This window comes from Passer domesticus, chromosome 35, assembly GCF_036417665.1.
Source record: "Passer domesticus isolate bPasDom1 chromosome 35, bPasDom1.hap1, whole genome shotgun sequence".
NCBI lineage: Eukaryota > Metazoa > Chordata > Aves > Passeriformes > Passeridae > Passer > Passer domesticus.
Window position 1 is genome coordinate 159,822 of NC_087508.1, and position 20,560 is coordinate 180,381.

Below are 20,560 nucleotides of genomic sequence, written 5' to 3' on the forward strand. Positions count from 1 at the left end.
CGTTCCCGCCCCCAACCCCGCTCTCCCTCCCCATTGGCCAGCGCTCGCCCAATCACCGCCCACCCCCCTCCCTTAGCCCCGCCCCTCCGCGGGGCGTGCCCGCCTGTCTCCATGCCTCAGCGCCGCCTCCTGATTGGCCCGTTCCCCTCCGTGGGCGTGGCCAACCCCTCAGCGCTCCCTCTCCTTTTACGGGAAAAACCCCGCCCCCTTTCCCCTTTCTCGGCGCGCCCCGCTTCCGCTTCCGGCGTCATGGCCGCCATGGCCGCCCCGGCCCGGCCCCCCCGGTAACGGGACCCCCCCCGGGAACGGGACCCCCCCCGGGAACGGGGCCCCCCCGGAGCCCCCCGGGCCGGGACCATGTCCTCGCGCTCCGCGCTGGCGGCGGGGAACGAGCGGAACGCGGAGACGGTGAGGGGGGGGTGGGGGGGGTGGGTGAGGGTCTGGGGGGGGGGCACCGGGGGGGGCCTGAGGTGGGGTTTGGGGGGCACCGGGAGGGGTTTGGGGGGTACCGGAGGGGGTCTGGGGGCGCCGGGAGGTACCGGGAGGGGTCTGGGGGGGGGTTGGGGGCACCGGGAGGGGTCTGGGGGTTATGGGGAGGGGTCTGGGGGGGGGGGTTGGGCTGTGGGGAGGGGTCTGGGGGCACCGGGAGGGGTTTGGGGGGTACCGGAGGGGGTCTGGGGGCGCCGGGAGGTACCGGGAGGGGTCTGGGGGTTATGGGGAGGGGTCTGGGGGGGGGGTTGGGGGGCACCGGGGGGGATTTGGGGGGGTTTGGGGTGCTGGGGAGGGGTCTGGGGGGTATCGGGGGGGTTCTGGGGGGGTCACGGAGGGGTTTGGGGGGGGTTTTTGGGGGTCTGGGGTCTCGCTCTGAGTTTTCGGGGGTCTCAGGGGTTTTGGGGAGGGGTCTCAGTGTGATAATTCAGTTTGGGGAGGGGTCTCACAGTGACATTTTGGGGAGGGGTCTGTGTGATATTAATTTGGGGAGGGGTCTCACTGTGATTTTTAGGGGGTTCTCAAGGGTGTCCCCATAATTTGGGGAGGGGTCTCAGTGTGCTAACCCAATTTGGGGAGGGGTCTCACCCCGTTTCCCCCCCCAGGCGGGCCCGGGGGATAATTTGGGGAGGGGTCTCAGTGTGATAATTGGGACAGGACTCTCACTGTGTTAATTTGGGGAGGGGTCTCACTGTGATAATTTAATTTGGGGAGGGAGCTCAGTGTGATAACTCAATTTGGGGAGGGGTCTCAGTGCGATAATTGGGGTGGGAGTCTCACTGTGTTAATTTGGGGAGGGGTCTGAGTGTGCTAACCCAATTTGGGGAGGGGTCTCGCTGTAATAATTGGACCAAGGGTCTCACTGTGTTAATTTGGGGAGGGGTCTCAGTGTGATATTTTAATTTGGGGAGGGGTCTCACCCCGTTTCCCCCCCCAGGCGGGCCCGGGGGGCGGCGGCCGGCCCGACAAGGCCGGGGGGTGGGCGGGGGGATAATTTGGGGAGGGGTCTCAGTGTGATAATTTAATTTGGGGAGGGGTCTCACCCCGTTTCCCCCCCCAGGCGGGCCCGGGGGGCGGCGGCCGGCCCGACAAGGCCGGGGGGTGGGCGGGGGGCCGCGGGGCCGGCGCCCCCCGGGGCCGGGGCTCGCTGGGCGGGGGTCCCGAGGAGCCCCCTCCCCACGTGGGCAACTACCGGCTGCTGCGCACCATCGGCAAGGGCAACTTCGCCAAGGTCAAGCTGGCCCGGCACGTGCTGACCGGCCGCGAGGTGGGCAGGGGGCTCGGGGGGCTTTGGGGGGGTGGGAGGGGGTTTGGGGGGGATTTGGAGGGGTTTGGGGGGGATTTGGAGGGGTGGGAGGGGGTTTGGGGGGGTGGGGAGGGGGTTTGGGGGGGATTTGGGGGGGTGGGAGGGGGTTTGGGGGGGATTTGGAGGGGTGGGAGCGGGTTTGGAGGTGTGGGGAGGGGGTTTGGGGGGGATTTGGGGGGGTTTAGGGGGCTGGAGAGGGGGCTTAGGGGCTTGGGGAGGGGGCTCGGGGGGGTTTGGGGTGGTGGGAGGGGATTTGGGGGGGATTTGGGGGGGTGGGAGGGGGTTTAGAGGAGGTTTAGGGGTTTGGGGAGGGGTCTCAGGGGGGTTTGGGGGGAATTTGGGGTGGTGGGAGGGGGTTTAGAGGGGGTTTGAGGCAGTGGGAGGGGGTACAGGGATTTGGGGAGGGGTCTCAGGGGGGATTTGGGGTGGTGGGAGTGGGTTTGGGGGGGGATTTGGAGGGGTTTGGGGCGGTGGGAGGGGGCTCGGGGGGCTTGGGGAGGGGTGGGGAGGGGGCTTGGGTGGGTTTTGGGGGGATTTGGGGTGGTGGGAGGGGGCTCAGGGGGCTTTGGGGTGGTGGGAGGGGGTTTGGGGTTTTGGGGAGGGGTCTCAGGGGGGTCCCAGATAAATTTGGGGGGGGGGGCGTCTCAGACAAATTTGGGGTCCCGGGTGAATTTGGGGGTCCCGGGTGAATTGGGGGGGGGGGTCCCGGGTGAATTTGGGGGGGGGTCCCGGGCGCCCCCTGAGCGCCCCCTCCCCAATTCAGGTCGCCATTAAAATCATCGACAAGACGCAGCTGAACCCCACCAGCCTGCAGAAGGTGGGGAGGGGTCCCGGGGGGCTCTGGGGAGGGGTCTCCTCCTCTGGGGAGGGGTCTCCTCCTTTGGGGAGGGGTCTCCTCCTTTGGGGAGGGGTCTCCGGCCCCAGCTGACCCCTGCCCCCCCCCCAGCTGTTCCGGGAAGTTCGGATCATGAAGGGGCTGAACCACCCCAACATCGGTGAGGGGTCCCCAAATTGGGGAGGGGGCCTCAAATTGGGGAGGGGTCCTCAAATTGGGGAGGGGGCCCGAAATGGGGAGGGGTCCCTGAAATGGGGAGGGGGCCCGAAATGGGGAGGGGGCCCAAAATGGGGAGGGGTCCCAAATGGGGAGGGGTCCTCAAATTGGGGAGGGGTCCCTAAAATGGGGAGGGGTCCCTGAATTGGGGAGGGGGTCTGAAATGGGGTCCTGGAAATGGGGAGGGGTCCCCAAAAATGGGGAGGGGTCCCTGAATTGGGGAGGGGTCCCTAAATTGGGGAGGGGGCCCGAAATGGGGAGGGGTCCCAAAATGGGGAGGGGTCCCAGAATGGGGAGGGGTCCCAAATGGGGAAGGGGCCTGAAAATGGGGTCCTGGAAATGGGGAGGGGGCCCCAAAATGGGGTCCTGGGGGTGGGGAGGGGTCCCAAAATTGGGGAGGGGTCCCTGAATTTGGGTCAGGGTCTGTAATTTGGGGAGGGGTCTGTAATTAGGGTTGGGGTCTCAATTAGGGGAGGGGTCTGGCTGTCTCTCAGTGAAGCTGTTTGAGGTGATTTGGGATGGAGTCAGTAATTAGGGTGGGGGTCTCCATTAGGGTCAGGGTTTCCATTAGGGTGGGGGTCAGTAATTAGGGTTGGGGTCAGTGACTAATTAGGGTTGGGGTCAGTAATTAATTAGGGTGGGGGTCAGTAATTAATTAGGGGAGGGGTCTCTCTCTCTCTCTCTCTCTCTCAGTGAAGCTGTTTGAGGTGATTTGGGGAGGGGTCAGGGTTTCCATTAGGGTCAGGGTCAGTAATTAATTAGGGTCGGGGTCAGTAATTAGGGTTGGGGTCAGTGATTAATTAGGGTGGGGGTCAGTAATTAATTAGGGGAGGGGTCTCTCTCTCTCTCTCTCAGTGAAGCTGTTCGAGGTGATCGAGACAGACAAGACGCTCTACCTCGTCATGGAGTACGCCAGCGCCGGTGAGGGACAGAGGGACAGACAGGGGGACAGGGGGACAGACAGGGGGACAGACAGGGGGACAGAGGGACAGGGGGACAGAGGGGACAGAGGGACAGAGGGACAGGGGGACAGAGGGACAGGGGGACAGGGACAGGGGGACAGAGGGACAGGGGGACAGACAGGGGGACAGGGGGACAGACAGGGGGACAGAGGGACAGGGGGACAGAGGGGACAGAGGGACAGAGGGACAGGGGGACAGAGGGACAGGGGGACAGGGACAGGGGGACAGAGGGACAGGGGGACAGACAGGGGGACAGGGGGACAGACAGGGGGACAGAGGGACAGGGGGACAGACAGGGGGACAGGGGGACAGACAGGGGGGACAGGGGGACAGGGACAGGGACAGGGGGACAGGGGGACAGAGGGACAGGGACAGAGGGACAGAGGGACAGTGACATCCACCCTGGGGACACTGGGGGATATTTTTGGGGGATATTTTGGGGGATTTTTTTTGGTTTTTGGGGCTATTTTGGGATGTTTTGGGATATTTTCACCCCAAGTGAGGTGTTTGATTACCCGGTGTGGATTTTGGGTTTTGTTGGGGTATATTTTGGGATTTTTTGGGATATTTTTTGGGGGTATTTTGGGTTATTTTTGGTAATATTTTTGTGGATATTTTTTGGGGCTATTTTGGGATATTTTGGTTTTTTTTCTCCCCAGGTGAGGTGTTCGATTACCTGGTGTGGATTTTGGGGGGTGTTTTGGGTTTTTTTGGGCTATATTTTTGGATATTTTGGGATATTTTTTTGAATATATTTTGGATATTTTGGGATATTTTTAGGGGTATTTTTGGGATATTTTTTGGGGCTATTTTGGGGTATTTTGGGGTTTTTCTCCCCAGGTGAGGTGTTCGATTACCTGGTGTCCCACGGGAGGATGAAGGAGAAGGAGGCGCGGGCCAAGTTCCGACAGGTGGGGACACCTGGGGACACCTGGGGGGGCTTGGGGACATTGGGGAGGGGGTTTGGGGACACCTGGGGACACCTGGGGGACACCTGGGGGGGCTTGGGGACATTGGGGAGGGGGTTTGGGAACATCCTGAGGGGGTTTGGGGACACCTGGGGGACACCTGGAGGGGCTTGGGGGCATCTTGGGGGACACCTGGGGGGACCTGGGGGGGTCTGGGGACACCTGGGGACACCTGGGGGACACCTGGGGGGGCTTGGGGACACCTGGGGACACCTGGGGACACCTGGGGGACACCTGGGGACACCTGGGACACCTGGGGGGGTTTGGGAACACCTGGGGGACACCTGGGGGGGTTTGGGGACATTGGGGAGGGGGTTTGGGGACACCTGGGGACACCTTGGGGACATCCTGGGGACACCTGGGGGGGGTTTGGGGACATCCTGAGGGGGTTTGGGGACACCTTGGGGACACCTGGGGACACCTTGGGGGGGCTTGGGGACATCCTGGGGGACACCTGGGGGGGCTTGGGGACATTGGGGAGGGGGTTTGGGGACATCCTGGGGACACCTGGGGACACCTGGGGACACCTGGGGGGGCTTGGGGACACCTTGGGGACACCTGGGGACACCTTGGAGACACCTGGGAGGGCTTGGGGACATCCTGGGGGGGCTTGGGGACATCCTGGGGACACCTGGGGGGGTTTGGGGACATTGGGGAGGGGGTTTGGGGACACCTGGGGGACACCTGGGGGGGCTTTGGGGACACCTTGGGGGGGTTTGGGGACATTGGGGAGGGGGTTTGGGGACACCTGGGGACACCTGGGGGGGTTTGGGGACACCTGGGGACACCTGGGGGGGCTTGGGGACATCCTGGAGAGATCTGGGGACATCAGGACAGGTTTGGGGACATCCTGGTGTGGTTTGGGGACACCTGAGGGGGTTTGGGGACAGCTGTGAGGGTTTGGGGACACTGGGGAGGGCTTGGGGACACCCTGGGGACCCCGTGTGACGGTGGCCCCGCTGTCCCCAGATCGTCTCGGCCGTGCACTACTGCCACCAGAAGAACATCGTGCACAGGGACCTCAAGGTGGGACACGGGGGGACATGGGGGGGTCCCTGTCCTGGTGTCGTTGTCCTGGTGTCCCTGTCCTGGTGTCCCCATGTCCATCCTGGTGTCGCTGTGTCCCTGTCCCTGTCCCCGTTCCTGTCCCCATGTCCCTGTGTCCATCCTGGTGTCACTGTGTCCCTGTCCCTGTGTCCATCTCAGTGTCCCTCTGTCCCTGTCCCAGTGTCCCCATGCCAGTGTCCCCGTCCCAATATCCCCGTTCCTGTGACAATATCCTTGTCCCCACCGATGTCCCCATGTCCCTGCTGATGTCCCCAGGCCGAGAACCTGCTGCTGGACGCCGACGCCAACATCAAGATCCCATCCCAATGTCCCCATTCCTATCACAGTATCCTTGTCCCCACCGATGTCCCCATGTCCCTGCTGATGTCCCCATGTCCCCCCGATGTCCCCAGGCCGAGAACCTGCTGCTGGACGCCGACACCAACATCAAGATCCCATCCCAGTGTCTCCATCCCAGCGTTTCCATCCCAGTGTTTCCATGCCAATGTCCCCATCCTAGTGTCCCCATGTCCCTGTTGATGTCCCCAATGTACCCACCGATGTCCCCATGTCCCTGCTGATGTCCCCAATGTCCCCCCTGATGTCCCCAGGCCGAGAACCTGCTGCTGGACGCCGACACCAACACGGAGATCCCATCCCAGTGTCCCTGTCCCCATCTCAGTGTCCCTGTCCCAGTGTCCCTCTGTCCCCATTTCTGTGACAATGTCCCCAATGTCTTCTGTCCTCACTGATGTCCCCCCTGATGTCCCCAGGCCGAGAACCTGCTGCTGGACGCCGACGCCAACATCGAGATCCCATCCCAGTGTCCCCATCCCAGCGTTTCCATCCCAGTGTTTCCATGCCAATGTCCCCATCCCAGTGTCCCCATCTCCCTGCTGATGTCCCCGTGTCCCCACTGATGTCCCCAGGCCGAGAACCTGCTGCTGGACACCGACACCAACATGGAGATCCCATCCCAGTGTCCCCATGCCAATGTCCCCATCCCTGTGACAATGTCCCCATGTCCCCAGGCCGAGAACCTGCTGCTGGACGCCGACGCCAACATCAAGATCCCATCCCAATGTCCCCATTCCTATCACAGTATCCTTGTCCCCACCGATGTCCCCATGTCCCCGCTGATGTCCCCATGTCCCTGTTGATGTCCCCAGGCCGAGAACCTGCTGCTGGACGCCGACGCCAACATCAAGATCGCGGACTTCGGCTTCAGCAACGAGTTCTCGCGGGGCTCCAAGCTGGACACGTTCTGCGGCTCGCCGCCCTACGCCGCGCCCGAGCTCTTCCAGGGCAAGAAGTACGACGGGCCCGAGGTGGACATCTGGAGCCTGGGGGTCATCCTCTACACGCTGGTCAGCGGCTCGCTGCCCTTCGACGGCCACAACCTCAAGGTGGGCGCCGGCAGACCGCGGTCATCTCGTGGGGAGCGGCTGGTCATTGTCCAGTCAGCTGTGGTCATCTCGTGAGGATTGGCTGGTCATTGTCCAGTCAGCTGTGGTCATCTCGTGAGGATTGGCTGGTCATTGTCCAGTCAGCTGTGGTCATCTCATGGGGATTGGCTGGTCATTGTCCAGTCAGCTGTGGTCATCTCGTGGGGACCGGCTGGTCACTGCCTGGTCACCTGTGGTCATCTCCTGGGGACCGGCTGGTCATTGTCCAGTCAGCTGTGGTCATCTCGTGGGGAGCGGCTGGTCACTGCCTGGTCAGCTGTGGTCATCTCATGGGGACCGGCTGGTCATTGTCCAGTCAGCTGTGGTCATCTCCTGGGGAGCGGCTGGTCATTGTCCAGTCAGCTGTGGTCATCTCGTGGGGAGCGGCCGGTCAGCTGTGGTCACTGTGTAGTCACCTCCTGGGGACCGGCTGGTCACTGCCTGGTCAGCTGTGGTCATCTCCTGGGGAGCGGCTGGTCATTGTCCAGTCAGCTGTGGTCATCTCGTGAGGATTGGCTGGTCATTGTCCAGTCAGCTGTGGTCATCTCGTGAGGATTGGCTGGTCACTGCGTGGTCAGCTGTGGTCATCTCATGGGGAGCGGCTGGTCATTGTCCAGTCAGCTGTGGTCATCTCGTGGGGATTGGCTGGTCATTGTCCAGTCAGCTGTGGTCACCTTATGGGGACCGGCCGGTCACTGCCTGGTCAGCTGTGGTCATCTCATGGGGACCGGCCAGTCATTGTCCAGTCAGCTGTGGTCATCTCGTGGGGACCAGCCGGTCACCTGTGGTCACTGTGTGGTCAGCTCCTGGGGAGCGGCCAGTCACTGGCCAGTCACCTGTGGTCATCTCCTGGGGACTGGCTGGTCACTGAGTGGTCACCTGTGGTCATCTCGTGGGGACTGGCCGGTCATTGTATGGTCACCTCCTGGGAACTGGCTGGTCACTGCGTGGTCACTGTCCAGTCACCTGTGGTCACCTGGGGACTGCCCGGTCACCTGTGGTCATCTCCTGGGGACCGGCCGGTCACTGTGTGGTCACTGTGTGGTCACTGCGTGGTCACTTGGTCCTGACCCTTCTGGGCCACCCTGCTGTGAACCCTGAGCTGCCCGCAGGGGTCACCTGGTCAGTGGTCACCAAGTGACCCCAGTGACCTTGAGTGACCCCAACTGACCCTGAGTGACCCCAGTGACCTTGACTGCTCCCAGTGACCCTGACTGACCCTGAGTGACCCCCAGTGTCCCCCATGTCCCTGGTTCACCCTGGGTGACCCTGACTGACCCCAGTGACCATGACTGACCCCGAGTGACCCCAGTGACCCCTCGGTGACCCCAGTGACCCCTCGGTGACCCCGCAGGAGCTGCGGGAGCGGGTGCTGCGGGGCAAATACCGCGTGCCCTTCTACATGTCCACGGACTGTGAGAACATCCTGCGCCGCTTCCTGGTGCTCAACCCCGCCAAGCGCTGCACCCTCGAGGTCTGGGGGGCCCCGGGGGGTCCCCAGAGGGATTTGGGGCAGTTTGAGGCAGTTTTGGGGCAGTTTGAGGCGGTTTTGGGGAGCTCTTGAGGGGGTTTGGGGAGGTTTTGGGGAGCTCTTGAGGGGGTTTGGGGAGGTTTTGAGGGGTCCTGGGAGGGTTTTGGGGCAGTTTTAGGGGGGGTTTGGGGTGGTTTGAGGGGTTTTGGGGGGCTTTTGGGGGTCCTGGCAGGGATTTGGGGGGTCCTGGAAGGGATTTGGGGGGGTTTGAGGCGGTTTTGGGGCAGTTTGAGGCGGTTTTGGGGTGGTTTTTTGGGGGGGGTTGGGACTGTGAGAACATCCTGCGCCGCTTCCTGGTGCTCAACCCCGCCAAGCGCTGCACCCTCGAGGTCTGGGGGGCCCCGGGGGGGCTTTGGGGGGTCCCAGGAGGGATTTGAGAGGGTTTGAGGCAGTTTTGGGGCAGTTTGAGGTGGTTTTGGGGAGGTCTTGAGGAGTTTTGGGGAGCTCTTGAGGAGTCCTGGGAGGGTTTTGGGGCAGTTTTAGGGGGGTTTTGGGGTGGTTTGAGGGGTTTTGGGGGGCTTTGGGGGGTCCTGGCAGGGATTTGGGGGGTCCTGGCAGGGATTTGGGGGGGTTTGAGACGGTTTTGGGGCAGTTTGAGGCGGTTTTGGGGCAGTTTGAGGCTGTTTTGGGGAGGTTTTGAGGAGTTTTGGGGAGGTCTTGAGGAGTCCTGGGAGGGTTTTGGGGAAGTTTTGGGGTGGTCTGAGGGGTTTTGGGGAGGTTTGGGGGGGTCCCCAGAGGGGTTTGGGGGGGTCCTTGCAGGGTTTTGGGGTCGTTTGAGAGGTTTTGGGGTGGTTTTTGGGGGGATTTGGGACTGTGAGAACATCCCCATGTCCCTGTGTCCCCCTACTGTCCCCAATGTCCCCCAATGTCCCAATGTCCCCATGTCCCCAATGTCCCCAATGCCCCAATGTCCCCTGCTGTCCCCATGTCCCCAATGTCCCCCTCATGTCCCCATTGTCCCCAATGTCCCCATTGTCCCCCCAACGTCCCCATGTCCCCATGTCCCCATTGTCCCCAATGTCCCCTCTATCCCCAATGTCCCCTCATGTCCCCTGCTGTCCCCATGTCCCCAATGTCCCCCTCATGTCCCCATTGTCCCCAATGTCCCCATGTCCCTCCCATGTCCACAATGTCCCCCTCATGTCCCCAGTGTCCCCAATGTCCCCAATGTCCCCAATGTCCCCTTGTGCCCCCCCAGCAAATCATGAAGGACAAGTGGATCAACATCGGCTACGAGGGCGACGAGCTGACGCCCTACACCGAGCCCCAGGAGGACTTTGGGGACACCAAGCGCATCGGTGAGGGGACAGGGGACGCGCTGGGGACGCGGTGACGCGCCGGGGACAGCGGTGACACCGCGCCGTGTCCCCAGAGGTGATGGTGGGCATGGGCTACACGCGGGAGGAGATCAAGGAGGCGCTGAGCACCCACAAGTACAACGAGGTGACGGCCACCTACCTGCTGCTGGGACGGCGCGGAGAGGTGGGGACACTGGGGACATCCTGGGGACATTGGGGACATTGAGGGGATTGAGGGGAATCAGGGACATTGAGGGGATTGGGGACATTCAGGGGGATGAGAGGTAATGGGGACACTGGGGACACGGCCACCTACCTGCTGCTGGGACGGCGCGGAGAGGTGGGGACACTGGGGACATTGGGGACATTGGGGACATCCAGGGGATTGGGGACATCCAGGGGATTGGGGACATTGGGGACATTGAGGGGGATGAGAGGTAATGGGGACACTGGGGACACGGCCACCTACCTGCTGCTGGGACGGCGCGGAGAGGTGGGGACATCCTGGGGACACTGGGGACATTGGGGACATCCAGGGGATTGGGGACAGCAGGGACAGCAGGGCAGAATGGGGACATCCAGGGGATTGGGGACATCGGGGACATCGGGGACATTGAGGGGGATGAGAGGTAATGGGGACACTGGGGACATCCTGGGGGATTGGGGACATTGAGGGGATTGGGGACATTGGGGACATCCTGGGGACATTGGGGACACTGGGGACATTGGGGACATGCAGGGGATTGGGGACATCGAGGGGATTGGGGACATCGAGGGGATTGGGGACACGGGCACCTACCTGCTGCTGGGACGGCGCGGAGAGGTGGGGACACTGGGGACACTGGGGACATCCAGGGGACATTGGGGACATCGGGGACATTGAGGGGGTTGGGGACACTGGGGACATTTGGGGCTTGGGGACTTTGGGGGGACATTGAGGATGTTGGTGACCCTGTGCCCCCGGTGGCAGCCCGAGGGTGGCACTGCCCTGTCCCTGTCCCTGTCCCTGGGGGGGTGACAGTGACCCTGGGGTAGTGACAGTGACCCTGGGGTGGTGACAGTGACCCCGGTGACCCTGTGCCCCCGGTGGCAGCCCGAGGGTGGCACCGCCCTGTCCCTGTCCCTGGGGGGGTGACAGTGACCCTGGGGTGGTGACAGTGACCCTGGTGACCCTGTGCCCCCGGTGGCAGCCCGAGGGTGGCACCGCCCTGTCCCTGTCCCTGTCCCTGGGGGTGACAGTGACCCTGGGGGGGTGACAGTGACCCTGGTGACCCTGTGACCCCGGTGACCCTGTGCCCCCGGTGGCAGCCCGAGGGTGGCACCGCCCTGTCCCTGTCCCTGGGGGTGACAGTGACCCTGGGGTGGTGACAGTGACCCTGGGGGGGTGGCAGTGACCCCGGTGACCCTGTGCCCCCGGTGGCAGCCCGAGGGTGGCACTGCCCTGTCCCTGTCCCTGTCCCTGTCCCTGGGGGTGACAGTGACCCTGTGCCCCCGGTGGCAGCCCGAGGGTGGCACCGCCCTGTCCCTGTCCCTGTCCCTGTCCCTGGAGGGGTGACAGTGACCCTGGGGGGGTGACAGTGACCCTGTGTCCCCGGTGACCCTGTGCCCCCGGTGGCAGCCCGAGGGTGGCACCGCCCTGTCCCTGTCCCTGGGGGTGGCAGTGACCCTGGGGTGGTGACAGTGACCCCGGTGACCCTGTGCCCCCGGTGGCAGCCCGAGGGTGGCACCGCCCTGTCCCTGTCCCTGGGGGTGACAGTGACCCTGTGCCCCCGGTGGCAGCCCGAGGGTGGCACCGCCCTGTCCCTGTCCCTGGGGGTGACAGTGACCCTGGGGTGGTGACAGTGACCCCGGTGACCCTGTGCCCCGGGTGGCAGCCCGAGGGTGGCACTGCCCTGTCCCTGTCCCTGTCCCTGTCCCTGGGGTGGTGACAGTGACCCTGTGCCCCCGGTGGCAGCCTGAGGGTGGCACCGCCCTGTCCCTGTCCCTGTCCCTGGGGTGGTGACAGTGACCCTGGGGGGGTGGCAGTGACCCTGTGCCCCCGGTGACCCTGTGCCCCCGGTGGCAGCCCGAGGGTGGCACCGCCCTGTCCCTGTCCCTGTCCCGGCCGCGGGGCGTGGCCGAGGCGCCCAACGGTGCCACCAAGTCGGGGACATCGTCGGGGACGTCGGGGAGCCACGGCAAGGGACAGCGCGGGGGCGGCCACCACCGGCAGCGGCGGCACAGCGACTTCTGTGAGTGACAGTGGGGACATCGGGGGGATTGGGGACATTGGGGACATGGGGGGGATTGGGGGCACAGCGACTTCTGTGAGTGACACCTTGGGGACATCGGGGGGACACCGGGGGGACATCGGGGGGACAGTGGGGACAATGGGGGGATTGGGGACATCGGGGGGGATTGGGGACATCGGGGGGATTGGGGACAGCGGCGGCACAGTGACTTCTGTGAGTGACAATGGGGACAGTGGGGGGACAGTGGGGACATGGGGGACATGGGGGGGATTGGGGGCACAGCGACTTCTGTGAGTGACAGCTCTGGGGACAGTGGGGACAGTGGGGACATCAGGGGGACATTGGGGGGATTGGGGGGATTGGGGACACTGGGCACACAGCGACTTCTGTGAGTGACACTGGGGACAGTGGGGACATTGGGGGGACATTGGGGACATTGGGGGGATTGGGGACATTGGGGACATTGGGGACAGTGGGGGGATTGGGGACAGCGGCGGCACAGCGACTTCTGTGAGTGACAATGGGGACATCAGGGGGGACAGTGGGGGGATTGGGGACATCGGAGACAGTGGGGGGACATCGGGGACAATGGGGACACTGGGGGGATTGGGGACAGTGGGAGGACATTGGGGACATCGGGGACATTGGGGACAGTGGGGGCACAGCGACTTCTGTGAGTGACACCTTGGGGACATTGGGGACAGCGGGGACATTGGGGACAATGGGGGGGTGTTGGGGACACTGGGGGGATTGGGGACAGTGGGGGGGACATTGGGGACATTGGGGACAGTGGGGGCACAGCGACTTCTGTGAGTGACACCTTGGGGACATTGGGGACACTGGGGAGACTGAGGGGATTATTGGGACAATTTGGACATTGGGGACATTGGGGACATTGGCGGCACAGTGACTTGTGTGAGTGACACCTTTGGGGACACTGGGGGGGACACTGGGGACATTGGGGACATCGGGGGTATTGGGGACATTGGGGACACAGCGACTTCTGTGAGTGACACCTTGGGGACATTGGGGACAGCGGGGACATTGGGGACAATGGGGGGGTGTTGGGGACACTGGGGACGTTGGGGGGACAATGGGAGATTGGGTGGACTTTGGGGACATTGGGGACAACGGGGGGACTTTGGGGACACTGGGGGAGACTGGGACAATTTGGACATTGAGGACATTGTGGGGGCATTGGGGAGATTCGGGGGATTGGGGACACTGGTGACACTGAGGGGACACTGGGACAATTTGGACATTGGGGACATTGGGGGGATTGGGGACATTGGGGGGACATTTGGGGACATTTGGGGTCCCCGTGTGTGCCCCGCTGTGTCCCCTCCCCCTGTGACCCCTCCATGACCCCGCCCTGTCCCCTCCCCCCCAGGCGGCCCCGCCCCCTCGGCCCCGCCCCCCCGCCGCAGCCCCCCCTCGGCCGCCCCTCCCCCCTCGGAGGGGGGCGTGGCCGGGGGCGTGGCCGGGGGCGCGGCCCCGCCCCCCTCGCGCCGGGGCAGCGGCGGCCCCGCGGGGGGGGCGGGGCGGGGGGGCGGGGCCGCCCCTCCCCCCCCCTGCAGCCCCCTGGTGAGCAGCGCCCACAACCCCAACAAGGCCGAGATCCCCGAGCGGCCCCCGGACGGACAGGTGCGCACACCTGGGGGCACCTGGGGGGTGGGAACACACCTGAGATACACCTGGGACACACCTGGGGGCACCTGGGGGCACCTGGGCACACCTGAGATACACCTGGGCACACCTGGGGGCACCTGGGGGCACCTGGGGTACACCTGGGCACAGCTGGGCACACCTGGGGGCACCTGGGACACACCTGGGGGCACCTGGGATACACCTGGGCGCACCTGGGCGCACCTGGGCGCACCTGGGACACACCTGGGCACAGCTGGGGGCACCTGGGCACAGCTCGGATACACCTGGGAACTCACCTGGGGGGTGGGAACACACCTGGGACACACCTGGGGGCACCTGGGACACACCTGGGACACACCTGGGGGCACCTGGGCACACCTGGGGGCACCTGGGAACTCACCTGAGACACACCTGGGGGCACCTGGGCACACCTGGGGGCACCTGGGAACTCACCTGAGACACACCTGGGCACACCTGGGGGCACCTGGGAACTCACCTGAGACACACCTGGGCACACCTGGGGGCACCTGGACACACCTGAGACACACCTGGGGGGTGGGAACACACCTGAGATACACCTGGGTACACCTGGGATACACCTGGGGGCACCTGGGGGGTGGGAACACACCTGGGCACTCACCTGGGGGATGGGAACACACCTGAGACACACCTGAGATACACCTGGGCACACCTGGGACACACCTGGGGGCACCTGGGAACTCACCTGGGCACAGCTGGGGGCACCTGAGACACACCTGAGACACACCTGGGGGGTGGGAACACACCTGAGATACACCTGGGCACACCTGGGGGTACCTGGGGGCACCTGGGCACACCTGGGGGGTGGGAACTCACCTGGGCACACACCTTGGGGGGCTGGGGGGGCACCTGGGCACACCTGGGGGGGTCCCTGGGGCTCCCTGTGCCCCCAGGTGTGCCCCCAGGTGAGCCCTGCCCCCCTGTGCCCCCAGCCCCACGTGCCCCCCAGCGTGATGGGCCGCAGGAACACCTACGTGTGCTCGGGGGGGGAGCGGCACCTGCTGCTGCCCAACGGCAAGGACAGGTGAGGCGGCACACCTGGCACACCTGGAACCACCTGAAACCCACCCAAAATTAACCAAAACCACAAAAAATCCACCCAAAATCACAAAATATCCATCCAAAGTTACCCAAAATCCACCCAAAATCACCCCAAACTCACCTGCTGCTGCCCAAGGGCAAGGACAGGTGAGGCTGGCACACCTGGCACACCTGGCACACCTGGAACCACCTGAAACCCACCCAAAATTAACCAAAATCACAAAATATCCACCCAAAGTTACCCAAAATCCAGCCCAAAATCACCCCGGACCCACCTGCTGCTGCCCAAGGGCAAGGACAGGTGAGGCGGCACACCTGGCACACCTGGCACACCTGGAATAACCCAAAATCACCTGAAATCCACCCAAAATTACAAAATATCCACCCAAAATTACCTTAAAATGACTCAAAATCACCCCAAAATCACCCCAGCCCCACCTGCTGCTGCCCAAGGGCAAGGACAGGTGAGGCGGCACACCTGGCACACCTGGCACACCTGGCACACCTGGAATAACCCAAAATCACCTGTAACGGCCCCAAAATGACCTGAAGCACCTGTGCCCAGTGGGGGGTGGGGGGGGGGGGTCACCTGTGGGGTCACCTGGGGGTGTGACCTCACCTGTGTGTGTGACCTCACCTGAGTGTGACGTCACCTGTGAGTGATCTGACCTGTGACCTCACCTGTGGGTGTGGGGTCACCTGTGATGTCACCTGTGGCTGTGAGGTCACCTGTATGACATCACCTGTGGGGTCACCTGTGACCTCACCTGAGTGTGACCTCACCTGGGTGTGACCTCACCTGTGGGGTCACCTGTGATCTCACCTGTGTGTGTGTGTGACATCACCTGTGACCTCACCTGTGTGTCTCACCTGTGATCTCACCTGTGTGACATCACCTGTGTGACCTCACCTGTGTGTGACCTCACCTGTGTGTGTGATGTCACCTGTGTGTCTCACCTGTGTGTGAGGTCACCTGTGATGTCACCTCTGTGTCTAATCTGTGACCTCACCTGTGATGTCACCTGTTTGATGTCACCTGTGGGGTCACCTGTGATCTCACCTGTGATCTCACCTGTGTGACCTCACCTGTGACCTCACCTGTGTGTGACCTCACCTGTGTGATTTGACCTGTGATGTCACCTGTGTGTGTGACATCACCTGTGACCTCACCTGTTTGATGTCACCTGTGATGTCACCTGTGTGACGTCACCTGTGTGTGACCTCACCTGTGTGTGACCTCACCTGTGTGATGTGACCTGTGATGTCACCTGTGTGTGTGTGTGTGACATCACCTGTGACCTCACCTGTGGGGTCACCTGTGTGTCTCACCTGTGTGTGAGGTCACCTGTGATGTCACCTGTGTGTGTGTGTGATCTCACCTGTGACCTCACCTGTGTGACGTCACCTGTGTGTGTGACCTCACCTGTGTGACATCACCTGTGTGACATCACCTGTGACCTCACCTGTGTGACGTCACCTGTGTGTGTGACCTCACCTGTGGGGGTCACCTGTGAGTGATCTCACCTGTGACCTCACCTGTGTCACACCTGAGTGTGTGTGACGTCACCTGTGTGTGTGACCTCACCTGTGAGTGATCTCACCTGTGACCTCACCTGTGTGTGACCTCACCTGTGTGATGTGACCTGTGATGTCACCTGTGTGTGTGTGTGACATCACCTGTGACCTCACCTGTGGGGGTCACCTGTGATCTCACCTGTGTGTGTGACATCACCTGTGACCTCACCTGTGGGGGTCACCTGTGATCTCACCTGTGTGTGTGACATCACCTGTGACCTCACCTGTGGGGGTCACCTGTGATCTCACCTGTGTGTGTGTGTGACATCACCTGTGATGTCACCTGTTTGATGTCACCTGTGATGTCACCTGTGTGTGACCTCACCTGAGTGTCACCTCACCTGTGTGTGACCTCACCTGAGTGTGACGTCACCTGGGTGTGACCTCACCTGTGTGTGACCTCACCTGAGTGTGACGTCACCTGTGAGCGATCTCACCTGTGACCTCACCTGTGTGACATCACCTGTGTGTGACATCACCTGTGACCTCACCTGTGTGTGACCTCACCTGAGTGTGTGTGTGACCTCACCTGTGAGTGATCTCACCTGTGACCTCACCTGTATGACGTCACCTGTGTGTGACCTCACCTGTGTGCCGTCACGTGACCTCTCCCGTCTCTCCCCTCCCCCAGCCTGCCGTCCCGCCCGCCGCCCTCCCCCTCCAGCCACTCGCTGGGCGGGGCTCACCTGGCGCACCTGGCCCGGGGCTGCCCCGCCCGCAGCACCTTCCACGCGGGGGGGGGAGGGGCGGCCCCGCCCCCCCGCGAGCGCCGGGGCGGGGCCGGCGCCGCCCCTCCCCCCTCCTCGCCCCCTCCCCCCAGCGCCGCCTCCCCCCGGCCCCGCCCCACGGCCACGCTGCTGAGCAAGATCACCTCCAAGCTGACGCGCAGGTGAGCGCACCTGGGCACACCTGGGGGGGTTCAGACACACCTGGGGGGGTTCAGACACACCTGGGGGGGTTCAGACACACCTGGGCACACCTGGGCACACCTGAGATACACCTGGGGGCACCTGGGCACACCTGGGGGCACCTGGGGATAGCTGAGATACACCTGGGATACACCTGGGATACACCTGAGTGCACCTGGGCACACCTGGGGGCACCTGGGCACACCTGGGGGCACCTGGGCACACCTGGGGGCACCTCGGTACAGCTGGGGGGGTTCAGACACACCTGGATACACCTGGGATATACCTGAGTGCACCTGAGATACACCTGGGCACACCTGGGCACACCTGGGGGCACCTGGGGATACCTGAGATACACCTGGGATACACCTGGGATACACCTGAGTGCACCTGGGCACACCTGGGGGCACCTGGGATACACCTGGGGACAGCGGGGGGGGGGGCGGGGACACCTGGGGGGGTTTAGCCACCTGTTGTGTCTCACCTGTGTCATCTGTGTCTCACCTGTCCCCCTCACCTGTCTCTCTCACCTGTCCCAGGGTGTCCCTGTCCCCCTCCCCTGTCTCTCACCTGTGTCTCACCTGTCTCTCTCTCTCTCACCTGTCCCAGGGTGTCCCTGTCCCCCTCACCTGTCTCTCCCCTCTCTCACCTGTCTCACCTGTCTCTCCCCTCTCTCACCTGTCTCTCTCTCTCACCTGTCCCAGGGTGTCCCTGGACCCCTCCCGCCGGCAGAGCTCCAATCGCTGCGTGTCGGCCACGCCCGGGCCCGGCGCCGCCAAGATCCGTGAGTGACACCTGGGCACACCTGGGCACACCTGGGCACACCTGGGGACACCTGGGCACACCTGGGCACACCTGGGGACACCTGAGGATACCTGGGGATACCTGGGATACACCTGGGATACACCTGGGATACACCTGGGCACACCTGGGGGCACCTGGGGGCACCTGGGGATACCTGGGATACACCTGGGCACACCTGGGAACTCACCTGGGCACACCTGGGGGGGTTCAGACACACCTGAGATACACCTGGGGATACCTGGGATACACCTGGGCACACCTGGGGGATTTTTTGGGGGGATTTTTGGGTTTTTTGGGGGGATTTTGGGGTTTTCTGGGTGGAGTTTTTGGTGGGATTTTTTGGAGGATTTTTTTTGATTTTTTGGGATTTCCTTGGGGGATTTTTGGGTTTTCTGGGTGGAATTTTTGGGGGGATTTTTGGTTTTTTTGGGGGGAATTTTTGGGGGGATTTTTGGTCTTTTGGGGGGATTTTTGGGGATTTCCTGGGGGGTTTTTTGGGTTTTTTGGGGTTTCTGGGGGGATTTTTTGGGGGGATTTTTTGGATGTTTTTTTTTTATTTTTGGGGTTTTCTGGGTGGAATTTTGGGGTTTTCTGGGTGGAATTTTTGGGGGGATTTTTTGGATGTTTTTTTTTGATTTTTGGGGTTTTCTGGGTGGAATTTTGGGGTTTTCCGGGTGGAATTTTTGGGGGGATTTTTGGATGATTTTTTTCGATTTTTGGGGATTTCCTGGGGGGATTTTTTTGTTTTTTTGGGGGGATTTTGGGGTTTTCTGGGTAGAATTTTTTGTGGGATTTTTTTGAGGATTTTTTTTTATTATTTTTTTGGGTTTTCTGGGTGGAATTTTGGGGTTTTCTGGGTGGAATTTTTGGGGGGATTTTTTGGATGATTTTTTTTGATTTTTGGGGTTTTCTGGGTGGAATTTTTGGTGGGATTTTTTTGAGGATTTTTTTTTTTATTATTTTTTTGGGTTTTCTGGGTGGAATTTTGGGGTTTTCTGGGTGGAGTTTTCGGTGGGATTTTTTGGATGTTTTTTTTTATTTTTGGGGTTTTCTGGGTGGAATTTTGGGGTTTTCTGGGTGGAATTTTCGGTGGGATTTTTTCGAGGATTTTTTTTAAATTTTCCTGTTAAATTTGGGGGGTCTCTCGGGTGCGTCCCCCCCCCCCCCCACGCCCCCTCCCCACCCCAGGCTCGCAGACGAACCTGCGCGAGTCGGGGGACCCTGCGCTCACAAGGTGGGTGCTGCCCCTCCCCCCGCTCCAGGACCCCCCCCCCCCGGGTTCTGGGGGACCCCCCCCCGTCCTGGGGACCCCCCCCAGGGCTGGGGACCCCCCCCAGACCCACCTGTCCCCTCCCCCCAGTTGCCATCTACCTGGGGATCAAGCGGAAGCCGCCCCCCGGCTGCTCCGAGGGGGGGGGGGGCTGTGATGGGGAGGGGGCTCCAGACGGGACCCCCCCCCCCCCAAAACCGGGACCCCCCCCCCGGAAACGGAGCGGGACCACCCTGGGAACCCCAAAATCGGATCGAGACCACCCTGGGACCCCCAGAATTGGATTGAGACCCCCGGAATTGGACCAGGACCACCCTGGGAACCCCAAAATCGGATGGAGACCCCCCAAAATCGGATTGGGACCACCCTGGGAACCCCAAAATCGGATGGAGACCCCCCAAAATCGGATTGGGACCACCCTGGGACCCCCAAAATTGGATCGAGACCACCCTGGGACCCCCAAAATTGGATTGAGATCCCCCAAGAATGAAACCGGGACCCCCAGAACCGGACCAGGACCCCCCAAAATCGGATTGGGACCACCCTGGGAACCCCAAAATCGGATTGAGAACCCCAGACCTGGATCGGGACAACCCTGGGAACCCCAAAACCGGACCGGGACCCCCGGAACTGGACCAGGACCCCCCAAAATCAGATCTGGACCACCCTGGGACCCCCAAAATTGGATTGAGACTCCCGGAATCGGACCAGGACCACCCCGGGACCCCCAGAACCGGACCGGGACCCCCCAAAATCGGATCTGGACCACCCTGGGAACCCCAAAATTGGATGGAGACCCCCAAGAATGAAACCGGGACCCCTGGAACTGGACTGGGACCACCCTGGGACCCCCAAAATCGGACCAGGACCCTCCTGGGACCCCCGAAATTGGATTGAGACCCCCGGAATCGGACCAGGACCACCCCGGGACCCCCAGAACCGGACCAG

At 62.5% G+C, this 20,560-nt stretch overlaps 1 protein-coding gene across 3 annotated transcripts; it reads left to right on the forward strand.

Annotated features, from left to right (window-relative positions):
• Positions 1 to 226: 226 nt before the first annotated feature.
• LOC135288802 (MAP/microtubule affinity-regulating kinase 4-like) lies at positions 227 to 20,036 on the forward strand. Of its 3 annotated transcripts, XM_064402191.1 has the most exons (20): positions 227 to 408; positions 1,550 to 1,756; positions 2,559 to 2,612; positions 2,742 to 2,790; positions 3,702 to 3,767; positions 4,649 to 4,719; positions 5,746 to 5,802; positions 6,993 to 7,229; positions 8,623 to 8,742; positions 9,998 to 10,097; positions 10,172 to 10,281; positions 11,191 to 11,206; positions 12,185 to 12,328; positions 13,719 to 13,972; positions 14,947 to 15,038; positions 17,262 to 17,353; positions 17,422 to 17,519; positions 18,243 to 18,322; positions 19,531 to 19,576; positions 19,703 to 20,036. In XM_064402191.1, the coding sequence occupies exons 1-20, from the start codon at positions 358 to 360 to the stop codon at positions 19,898 to 19,900; spliced, it is 2,142 nt and encodes a 713-aa protein (XP_064258261.1). In that variant the 5' UTR covers positions 227 to 357; the 3' UTR covers positions 19,901 to 20,036. The 3 variants fall into 3 exon arrangements, with proteins under 3 accessions (XP_064258261.1, XP_064258259.1, XP_064258260.1); XM_064402189.1 differs by lacking the exon at positions 11,191 to 11,206 and having other exon boundaries at positions 12,163 to 12,328; XM_064402190.1 differs by lacking the exon at positions 11,191 to 11,206 and having other exon boundaries at positions 12,163 to 12,328; positions 17,428 to 17,519.
• The last annotated feature ends 524 nt before the right edge of the window (positions 20,037 to 20,560 follow it).